The sequence below is a fragment of the Triplophysa dalaica genome, chromosome 4, assembly GCF_015846415.1.
Source record: "Triplophysa dalaica isolate WHDGS20190420 chromosome 4, ASM1584641v1, whole genome shotgun sequence".
NCBI classification, from domain to species: domain Eukaryota; kingdom Metazoa; phylum Chordata; class Actinopteri; order Cypriniformes; family Nemacheilidae; genus Triplophysa; species Triplophysa dalaica.
Genome location: NC_079545.1, coordinates 22,879,837 through 22,891,231, shown reverse-complemented (window position 1 = coordinate 22,891,231; position 11,395 = coordinate 22,879,837). Strand labels below are relative to the sequence as shown.

Below are 11,395 nucleotides of genomic sequence, written 5' to 3'. Positions count from 1 at the left end.
CATGCCTTCTCTTCCACTTTGTCCACTAGAGGAGGAAAATGGCGTGCGGTTTGATAGGATTGTGAATGACATAATATCCTGGCATTTTTAAAGGTGGCTAATGATTACAGGACTTGATGAAACAGGATGTTACACATGCAGCCATGACAGTGAAATGAAACAGACATGGAAAGTCAGTATGACTGTGGTAAAGTGAGGGGATCCCCCTTTGATTCAATTGAAATGAAAGAGTAACACTAACATGGTAACTTTGTTTTTTTTTTGGCATGCTTTGTTAGAAAGGATTTATCAACTTAACTTCCTCTTGACATATTATTCTTACAAAATTGTAGGTATTCATTAACTTCGCATTGGTCTGAATAGGCCTAATTTCCATAACTTAAAAAGTTATTCTTTTTCAAATAAGTTAGAATAGTACAGTTTATATGAATTGTAGATTTTGCATGATGAATAGACATGATAAATGTCAATGCTGGAAATTGTTACAGGGCCAAATCATGGCTTTGCTGAGAATGTTGTCTGCTTCCGTTGTGATTCATCCGCTGCAGGGGCTACAGGGGCGTGTATGTGTTATCACTGGTCTGATCTGACATGAGACACTGCAACACAAGAGTGCCTTTGGGTGGGGTTTCACTCTGTCTCGGTCTAACACACACAGACAGACTTCACTATAAGTAAACACATCTCATAGACTTTATTGGTTAATTTTTTTCATCTTTATTTAAAAGTTATTTACATACAGAATTATGACTCCGGCCCAAGACCAAGAATAGACACTAAATGATGGCGGACGCATGACATAAGCCCCCCCTTATATGAACACCTCCAGGTGTTAATCAAGGGGTAGACTTACAAGACAAGACCGACTGGGTAACAGACAATATCCAACAAAACAAGGAAAACAAGACTAGGGGCATACAAGAAATGACAACAAACGGGTTCGGGTGGGATAATAAAAATAACAAACAAGGGAGGGGGGGGTGGGGGAACAATAAAGTTCCTGGGAGGAAGTCCATGGGGGTGGGGGCAATGGGGAACAGTCTCAGTCCGTGGGGGACCGCAAAACCCTGGGGGTCTTGACGTGGGAAATCCTGGCCGGGCAGGGCTTGACGCCGACTGGAAGGAACTTGAAAGCCGGCTGCAACACGGACTGGAAGGCCGGCTGGAACACTGACTGGAAGGTTCCGCCCCAAGACCAAGAATAGTCATGACATGATGGCGGACTCATGACAATAATCATAAAACAAATTAACAAATAATTTAAACAACACATGCTCACTCTTACTTCATTATCATTTAATTTCCTTACTGTTACTGGTATATAAGTGTAAAAAAAATTTTTTTACGGAGAACGTTCTTAAATATTTTGCCTGCAAATACAATTTATATGTTTACAGTGTTTTCTGCTGTTCTATATTTTTTTCCGCTGTCCTTATTTTCCTACAACTAATTTTACTCCTTGTTCCCATGTGTATCATATGTTTCCATATCATTTTACATTTAGTCATTTAGCAGACGCTTTTATCCAAAGCGACTTACAAGTGGGGTCATATCAGATTGTAATATCAAACATTAAGGGCCCGGTTTCAAAGACACGTTTTAGCTTATTATCTTTGGCCATTCTGTAGTTAAATTTAGTCACTTAAAATAAAAATGAATTAGAAAAAATGCATTGTGACGAGGGGGACGTGGTTCAGCGAGGCATTTGCGGTCTTCATCTCGTCTCTCGCGGTCCTCCATCGCGAGCAACACCAACCGCTACTGGAACTACAAACCGACCAGGAACGCCGCTTCCAGCTGGTCATCCAGACGCAACACCGGGACCGCGAGATGTTCCGGAGCTTCATAGTAAAGTAAAGTTGAGTAAAATGACCCCAGGATGACCCCAAGGCTTTCCTCGAATTGTTCGAGAAAACGGCGGAATCCAGTGGGTGGCCACAGACTAGGCGATGCACCTGCTGCCACTGTTGTCGGGGGAGGTGCAACTGGCTGCCTGACCGATGCCCGTACTGAATCTCCTGGTCTTTGATGACCTGGGTCGGCCGAAGCCCGGAGGAACATCACCAGTGATTTCGATCGCTGGGTCTGGGCGAAAGTGGCCGACCATTCTTGATGGCCCAACAGCTCTGGGAATCCTGCAACAAATGGCTGTTGACTGACGAAAGCGATGTCAACAACATCATCGACCACGTTGTACTTGAACAGTATGTCACTCGTCTACCCACGATGGCGGCCGAGTGGGTCCAGTGTCATCGACCTACATCGCTGGACACAGCCAATCAAATCGCCAAGGACCAGATGGTGGTGTGCCTCGGGGTTGGTGAACCCATTCCAGCTGTCTCTCTCTCCTCTCTGGAGGACTTGTCTCCTTCTCCGTCTCTGTCCCCTGCACGCCCTATCCCTTTTCCCAGGTCTCATCCGACCGGCTTGACTCGAGTCCTGGCCCGGGGACGAACCAGGAACACCTCAGAGTATGCCACTGGACCCAGAGCTCCGCCCAAGGGGGCGGGGCAGATGGCGTTACAGAGCGGGCCCGATGCTTCGACAATCTCTTCGCGCCCTACCATTGTCCCACCATTGTCCCAACACTAGCGTTGTGGGGACCCGGACCATTTCATCGATCGGTGTCCCGTGATGGTGTCATCGATCGGTGTCCTTACAAAATATAGACGGAACACAGAGTGGAATGCCACCCTCAGGTGGCGAACAGAGGTCCCATCACCAGGGCGTGACACCCTGGTTTCTTAAATATATGAGTAATAATAGCAGATGCAAGAGATGAGGTAACAGAACAAGAAACAAGTGAAGAGTGGACAATTTTAGTAATCAATGGCGACAGGGCTGGTAAACAAACTTTTACTTAAGAAGTTGGTAGGGGTCAAGCTGAAAGGTCGATGATTTAGATTTACCTATCAAACACATTATCTCTTTAGTAGTTGATAGTGTAAAGGTAGAGAGAAAATAGTGAGGAAGGGGGTGAGAGATAAATTGACAGGACCCATGTTTGGGAGTACTAAGTAATTGCTGATGAATATTTCTAAACTTAGACTCAAAAAAGGTTGATCACATAGATCAGTGAAATACAGATCAGTCATTGAAAGATGTGTAAAATAATAGTTTTGCACTGGCTCTTTTCCAAAAACGAATGAACCAAAACTGGAAAAATGGCTCTTTGGTTAAAAAAAAGAATATATAGTTACTCCCCCCTCCGCCCACCTGGAAAATCACTTGGGCCACCTTTCATCTCATTCTGGCGCCGGGCCTGGTTCACATACGAGACCAGATGCTGACTGAAGGGAGGTGAATGGCTTTTATGCTAAGAGCGTGAGAGCGGCAGGTGAGAGTGATTAGAAATCCGGGAATTTTGAGGCACGCGAGAAAAGATCAGAGCGGTCTTATGAAGTATCTGCTGGAGATGTTATTGGCCTCAGTCCCTTGAGTGTTCTCTAGACAGCAGTTGTTTGTAAACCTCCTCAACATTTCTAAGACCCAACAGAGCCGTCTGTGTGCCGCTGTCTTTTGTTATCCTCCCCCACAGAGGCCTCAGAGTGGCCTTGTCTCACCAGCGCCACTCACTGGTACACACACTGTTCTTTAATTCCAATGTCTGAGTCACCACACTGCAATCATGATGCCATTTCTTAAAATTCAGTAAAAATTGATTTAATTGTTTTATCGTTTGACCTTTAATTTGCATTTTTTTTGTCTTGGCTTTGACTGTGTAATTACAATGATGCAGAAGTTTATCCTTTCCTGTAGTTCATCAGTGGTTGACTTTGTGAAATACATGTCTCTAGAATATTTAAATTGTGGAATTCATATATTTGCATAATGACCACTTAAATATATATTTGCCTGTTGTCCCTGGCAACTAATCTACCGCGTTAGTTCTCAGACTTGTCAAGCAATATCTCATCTCCGTTTATTATTTATTTAAAGGAATCGTTTACCCCAAAATCTAATTATGTCTTCACTTACTCACCCTCAAATCTGTATAAATGTCTTTGTTCTGATGAACACAGAGAAAGATATTATGACGAATGCTTTTAACCAAACAGTTCTTGGCCGCTATTGATAAAAATGCTTTATAAATTTCTTTGTTCTGTTTAATACAGAAGAAGATATTTTAAATAATGTAGGACAGCAAACAGCTTTTACAACTATGGTAGTCAATGGTGACCAAGAACCTTACACCTTCATCACCGTGAGTTTTTTAGGAATGATGAAAGTAAATAGTTTTATTTAATATTCATGAAAGTCTGACCCATACTCAAACATTGTAATTAAAGTCCCATCTATTTGTGTCTTTGACACCCCAACTACACTGTTGTGAAATCGCAAGAAAGAACAATGAACTCTCAGATATCTTCTAGAGTAAACTGATCGATGTATATGAGGTTTGTGGAGATGCAGAACAGATAAACACAGAAAAAAGTGGATGAGTAGATCAGGTTGCTCTGGTTGCACATGTATTTGTGTGTGAGAGAGAAAAGCCGCCTGATCTTATCAACTGTGTATTAACAGTGGTATCAATCGGTCTTAAATGGTGGGACAATAGATCATTGTGTGGCTTAATGTGATTCATGTGATGTAATCCAACAACAGCATTTGTGCAATTTTAAAAGTGCATCAAACAGGCTTTTTATAGGAGTATTTCAAGAGTAAACATAAGAACATTTTAAAAGCTTTTATACATACAGTAAATTCAATTTAAATCCTACAGCAACAAACAAATGAATGAGACACAATAATCCCATCTCATGAGATCCCCTCGTGAATTAAGGTCACTAAATAAGACAAATCATTTTAAAATTTCAACATTTTATTGATTTTAATGTGACATATCCGGCTTTTACAACATTTTGTTACCTTAAAATAAAATTGTTGTGTTTACTTCTAAGACCCAAATGTCCTAAAATATTATCAAGCAAATCAGAACACAGAGATACCAAGAAGCTTTTGCATCCAGATAACTGATCAGATCTCTTTTCATTACAAATATCTAATTAAAGAGTTTGGTTTCAAAATAAGTTTTTTTATTGTGCATTCCAGTTAATACAAGTCAAACTTTAGTTGTTTTGTTTTGATTTAAGCCATAATAACTAAAAAAAGCAGCTAACTAACAAAATAAAACAAAAGAAACATGATAACTTAATAAAAAACGTGATTTTTTAAAAGTTATCTCGCTTTGGAACCCAAACACTTCATTTATATATATTACGCCAATTGTAGTTGGACATCAGATGTGTAGGAAAGACGATGGACCATTATGGCCATGGGCGGAGTTTGCATAATATTGTATAACATTGTCATATAAATACATATGTGGTGACTACTTTGGGTTTAGGGTAAGATCTCAGGATCTTCTGCACACAAATCCATATACTCACATTGTCTTTTTCATGGATATGTGGACAACATCCAAATATATATTCCATTCTAATGCCAAGCGTAAACTGCCTATAGAGGCCCAATTTTATTTTGCCATCTAATAATGGCTACAGGCTCGTCTATGGGTTAAATTTAGAGGAACGGTACAAGTAATCCTCCCTTAAATATTGTATAGGTGTCTGTGCTCTACTCTTTAGCATACAGCAGAAACCCACTAAATGTGTTATAATGATGCTGATCATCACACAGCCAGCAGCCAGGCTGGAGACTGACGGTAATGAGATCCCCTACGTGGAGCTCTACAAGTAAAACAACGGTGGCCTGGTCTTCCTGGTCTTGATCGTATTTCTCTCTGAGTGCTGCAAGGGCCACACCATTCTGCCTGATACTGACGCAGGTGGCCAGAGGTGCACCTGGTGACCCCGCGTCATTGAACGCGGTTAATGCCAGATTGTACACTCCCGATCTTGGCACAGTGAACACACCAGTGGTGGAATCATAGGCTTCTCCGATGTTGATAAAGATACTCTGATAGGTCAAAGTTACAGCTGCTTTCACCGGACCAACACATCGTCGCTTGTCAGCTAGACCCACAGAAAATGCCACTTGATTCTCTAAACAGTAACAAAGAACATATATGAAGCACATAACACAAAATCAGTGGGACGTTACATTGACATAGAATATAGTTATGCTTGTTAAATTGACAACAAAACCTGACTTAATTACCCTTCTGCGAAAAAACTATAGAAACCCAATAGAAAAATCAAAGAAATTCTAATGGTTTGAATTAAAATACCATTATTAGCCATGACCCTTTTCAATTAAAACCATTACAAAATTCCTTTTTGTAGTTTGTTTTGGGCATTAGTTCAGTGGTTTTTAATGTTATTCTGTCGGTTCCCATCTGCAAGATAGCATCCCACCAATAGAACCCAACATAGTAGACACCATTACAGTTTCCATTAAAACCAGTACAATTCCAGGACAGAGGTCAGAACATTCTGGGATGGTGTCAAAAACTTGGTGTTGGTTTAAATGTTCGTACCTCTGATGTTTCTGAGTGTGGTCTGTGCTCTTGCCAGCGAATCCTCCAGCGAATTAAGACTGGTGTTTAAATATTGTTCTAACTCCCATTTTTTCTTCAGCATCACACAACAGCTGCACGAATCCTGGTCAGTCAGACATGCTAGTGGGAGAGTATTAAGGATATAAGTCTATGTCTATATTTCTCTATGTCAGTCCGTCCATCTATTTTAAGATGTCATCAGGGTACTTGTCTTACGGTCGATAACATCTGGAGTAGGAGTTTCTCCCGGTGTGTCCCATGGGAATATTTGTTGCTGCTGCGACAGCACCAGTGGCAACACACAGAACAGCACAATAAAACCTAGATGGGATTCAGTTGGTAACAAAGAGTAATAACACTAAAAACCATCACTATAAAAAGTGCTGGGTTTATTTTTATGCACAACTTAATCCTTTAGAATTTACCAGTCATGGCTGGGTAAAGACAACCCAGCATTGGTTGATTTTAACCCAGCATTGTGGTCTGTCCCATAGCCAACATTGGTCAATAACAACCAAGGACTTTTTAGAGTGTTGTGGCAATTGAGATGACCGTTATACCAATATACCGCTAATAAAACTTTTCTTGATCAGAGAATAACCTTTGAATTGATGGCGTCCTGTAAATTACTGGACTAAATTGATAAAATTCTGCTAAAATATAAACAAATGAACAATATTTGCATTCCTTAATAATTAAGCTAATTGCTGGTAAAACTTGTGGAAATTACAAATAAAATGCATATGTGATTATAAATGAAAAATGATAATAATAAAAACTCTGCAATGAATAGTAAATGGTTCCTATTAGAAAATATATTACATTTTCCTTCAAATGAAACAAACAAAATACCTCTTATCCAAAACCACAAAACAAACAAACTAAATAATGGAACTTCAATGACAATTTGTGTACCGAAGACACCTTTTCTCACCTTTCATGTCTCACGCTGCTTCTGCTCTGCCTTGTCGTGTCAGTTGGAGCAAATCAAAACCAGAGCCTGTATTCTACTTTATAGCCTGACAGCAGTCCACCGTCTTCATATGCAGAGGGAGATTCAGGTGTGTGACTGTAGCTTTGTAAAAGGGAGCTTTTAAGAAGTCGATTTAAAAGGCTTGTATAAAAGCCCTCGTTCAAAACATCTACAAAACGAGGAAATTTACCTCAGGAGCACTGAAACACAAAACCCTGTAGAGCTTTACACTAGTGCTCAATACAACAACACAATGACATGCATCAAAGCCGAGAAATGAAATGTGATGAATTTGACCGCACAATCTCAAAGGAGAAAACTGCTATCTTTTCCATGCAATCTAACAGTTTTCCCACTAAAGGATCTCAATTCTTATTGATTTAGGTCACAAGCAATCTATTCATAAGAACAAACCACACCCATGTTCACAATAAAACAAAATGCAGTTCAAAATGATGCAAAGCATCATGTAACACATTGCAATATAAGAATTCCCACATTCCATTTTCTTAGTTCACATTTTATTTGAGTCAACACCAGTCCAGTGTTTAAAGTATGATAAAGATCTTAGCGCAACAAAGCCAAAATCACAAAGACTATACAATAACACTCAGAAAGTGCAAAGATATTAACTCTTGCAGAGAGAAAGAAAGAGACAGAGAGAAAGAGTCTTTCCACATTTAATATCTGTTTTCTTTTTGGTACTTTAATATTTAATTATATTAATTCTAATAAAAGAAAATAAATTAAGGTATATATGCTTACCACCATTTTCAATATATGATGAGAGACTAGTGCCATCTCTCAAAAAAAGTCATTTTTCTACAGGGAAAGCTGTTCAGTGTTATTGGGAGTATCTCTTTACATGAAGCTAAATAGCAGTGTTGGGAAAGCTATATTAAAACTTTTTAAACTACATTCTACACATATTTTAATGATGTTAAACTACAGTCATGTTACCAATTAAGGGTCTTTATGAGATTTAGCGGCATCTAGCAGTGAGGTTGTGAATGGCAAACAATGGCTCACCCCTCCGTTTCAAAGCACTATCTGGTTGACACAGAACAAAGATGTTGTCACGCTTTCGCTTCTTCGCTGAAGGAATAACTTATTTACAAAACACGCTCTGTAGAGCAGTTTGTCTGTTTAGGAATAATATGGGGAATTCTATGCAATGGGACCTGTGGTGAATGTAGATAGAAATAGCTCCTTCTAAGGTAATAAAAACATAACACTTCATTATGTAAGGTCTTTATGCACCTCTGAAGACACATTTATGTATTATATTGCATTTCTGTCAACAGATCGTCCAAAAAATGACACACTGGAGCTGTAAGCTACACTACAGACTACTAATAAATGACATCTAACTACACTGAAGCTATAATGTGCAATAACTTATAAATACCTGGTCAATACTATTAGATTTATTGTATTTTTTCTGGTAGAAGACGAGGGGTGTGAATGTTAGATCTCACAGTAACTTGATTAACTATCATAAGTAAAAAATAACACAATAAATAATGACTAGTAGTATTAACCTTAAAATTGTCACTTATTGGATAAATTTGCAAATTTCTGCAAAGCTGCACAGTCTTTACAACAGCGGATATACAATACTGCTACACTACTGAAAATGAAGTTAATAACCTGACTACTTACTTACTTCCCAATACTGGATGACAAGACAGACAGAAAGCTAGAACAAACTTTGCCTTTTTGATGGTGAACATTGAGACATAGAGCGCATTATAAATATAAATCACTTATACAATATTTGTAAACCTAAGTGTGTGATCTTGATGTTCATGCAGTGTTGTAGCAAGGGTTTTGTTTTGCATGCAAGCCAGTTGATAACAAAAACCAGCAAGACTTCACACATTATGTCATATGCATAATGCATTTGTCTCATTTCAGCTATTTCTTTCTCATTCTTTGACTTTGTCGTCAAATGTGTCTTGGCCTTTGTATGCCGAGACGTAGCCACTGGTATCAGGGATATCCTCCCTCCCCGCGCGGCCTTTTCCTTTTCCTGATCCGTCGAAGCGTTCCTTGTGAGAGCCAGTGTACTTACTGCTGTCTGTTAGCCTGTCCACAGCAGCTGCTTTTGCCACTTTCTGTGGAGAGAAAGAGATGAGTAGGGGATTGGGAGGAGGGGTTTGTTCAAAAAACTGTTTTGACCGGCTGGGACTCACAGTGACACCTATGTTGGCGGGTTCTTTTCCAGCAATGAGACCGTAGAGAAGCTGTACTGCCTCCTCCTGGCTTTTCCCTTTAAAACGTTTCGGAGCCAGTTCAGACATGGCTTGAGTGAACTGCTCAAAGGTAATGACACGTGCTGTCTTTGCCCTAAAACAAATAGAGTCAGACCTTTATTCAAGATGTACCAGATAATATTTTGGGGATAGCAAGTGAAATGTAGAGACTGGTAAATACCACATATATAAAAACTTTAACAAGTTTTCTTTTCTGTATTTTCCTGTATTTTTCCTTTACTTATATTATACCTTGAAATGAAATAAATTATTACTTGGTCATTGTTACAGGTGGTATAAAGGCCCCTTCACACCTAGAACAATTGAAAGCCTCAAAGTTTCCTTTGAAACAGGAAATTAGGGTGGGTCAAATAAGTGGCTCCTTCCCTTTTAAAATAGCCAATAGTGGGAGCAGTTGTTAGATTCTTTAGATTTTACAGAGCTTGCTGAAGTTCAGAATGAAGTCATAAAATCCTTGTTTCCTTTTGGTGGAATTGATAGACTTACTATCTTCTAATTGTGCATCATTGAGACTAACATATTCTTACTAAATTAAAAAAAACTCATGGGGACCTTAACGCATAGAAAGATTAAAAAACACAAAAAATTCATTTTGATTTCTTGAGGTCTTTAAGTGGTAATGGACACAATCGTACTTGACTTTGCTGAAGACAATATCCACATCGGTGCTGGTGACATTTTTCCCATCGATGACCTTGCTGTCCTTACACAGCTTAAGAAAGTTTTTCCCATTCATCTCCTTCCCCGTCGCCTTGGTGTCTCCATGAACAGCAAATTTACGGAATGATGTCTCAATCTCTGCCAGCGAAACCTCGCCTGAACCCTCAGCCATACTGGCAGATAGCACTGTATAGAACAAAACGGAGAATTACAAAAAAACTGAGTGTCTAAAAGTGATGTTGCGTCTGTAGTGTTAAACAGTTTATTTGTAGTTATGTCTGCAGTCCTGATGATTTCCCGAAAATTGTGGTTATGCTGTAAGTGACAACACGATTCACTCTATAACACACTCTTGCATACTGTTTTTTCATACTATATTTTCATAAATATCTGTTCTTTCACTCCACTTTGAAATCTGACAGCTCCATGTCCACCTACACATCAACAACACACACACATCAAATTGACAATTACTCTACATACACACACTCACAGACACACTAAAAGCTGTAATTCAATATTGGTCCACTTAGCTAAATTAGCTTCCTCTCTTTCTGTGGCATTGTTACTCTCTCATATCGGGGTATAATTTATCCCTAAAAGCATCATCTATAACAGAACGGAGCACTGTGATTACCTTTCTAGACAGAATGATACAAGTGCATGCTTAAAAACCTCTAGCGAAACAAGAACAAGTGCATACTTTAAACATCGTTCAACAAAAACATCCTTGTTTTAAATGCTTAATTAAAATATACAACATATCTAATAAACTTTCCCAAAATAAAATGTACATCTAAAGAATGCTATATCGTACACATATTTCCCTTAGCAGAAAGCGAGTGTGAGGCTGAGATATGGCCTACCTGACAGTAAGGTGGATGATCTTGGAGACTGATGCTAAACTGCGTTTGGAAGGATGCTGAAGAGCGTGTTTCTTCCTTCTCTCTGATGTGTATGTGGGGTGGGGGGGCTTGTGTTTGTGTGTCTACCCTGTTCTTGCTCCTTCCTGTGTGTGTATGATGA

General features: G+C 39.3%; 2 protein-coding genes across 2 annotated transcripts; both read right to left on the bottom strand.

Annotated features, from left to right (window-relative positions):
• Nucleotides 1–4,856: 4,856 nt before the first annotated feature.
• LOC130418795 (complement C1q-like protein 4) lies at nt 4,857–7,842 on the bottom strand. Its single transcript, XM_056744891.1, has 4 exons — nt 7,395–7,842; nt 6,677–6,781; nt 6,440–6,580; nt 4,857–6,005 (listed from the first exon to the last, which is right to left on the bottom strand). Exons 1-4 carry the CDS (start codon nt 7,399–7,401, stop codon nt 5,578–5,580), a joined length of 681 nt encoding a protein of 226 aa, XP_056600869.1. The 5' UTR covers nt 7,402–7,842; the 3' UTR covers nt 4,857–5,577.
• A 255-nt stretch (nt 7,843–8,097) lies between these two features.
• tppp2 (tubulin polymerization-promoting protein family member 2) lies at nt 8,098–11,395 on the bottom strand. The gene is made up of 4 exons (XM_056744892.1): nt 11,236–11,395; nt 10,345–10,555; nt 9,629–9,782; nt 8,098–9,550 (listed from the first exon to the last, which is right to left on the bottom strand). Exons 2-4 carry the CDS (start codon nt 10,539–10,541, stop codon nt 9,362–9,364), a joined length of 540 nt encoding a protein of 179 aa, XP_056600870.1. The 5' UTR covers nt 10,542–10,555; nt 11,236–11,395; the 3' UTR covers nt 8,098–9,361.

Bases quoted from the DNA above. Each gene is read 5' to 3' on its own strand.
- LOC130418795 (XM_056744891.1), bottom strand. The intron at 6,581-6,676 runs GTAAGACAAGTA...CTCTCCCACTAG, and splicing joins TACTCCAGATGTTATCGACC to CATGTCTGACTGACCAGGAT. The intron at 6,006-6,439 runs GTACGAACATTT...GTTACTGTTTAG, and splicing joins CACACTCAGAAACATCAGAG to AGAATCAAGTGGCATTTTCT.
- tppp2 (XM_056744892.1), bottom strand. From the start codon at position 10,541: ATGGCTGAGGGTTCAGGCGAGGTTTCGCTGGCAGAGATTGAGACATCA. The intron at 9,783-10,344 runs GTACGATTGTGT...TATTTGTTTTAG, and splicing joins ATTGTCTTCAGCAAAGTCAA to GGCAAAGACAGCACGTGTCA. The intron at 9,551-9,628 runs GTGAGTCCCAGC...TTCTCTCCACAG, and splicing joins CCGCCAACATAGGTGTCACT to AAAGTGGCAAAAGCAGCTGC.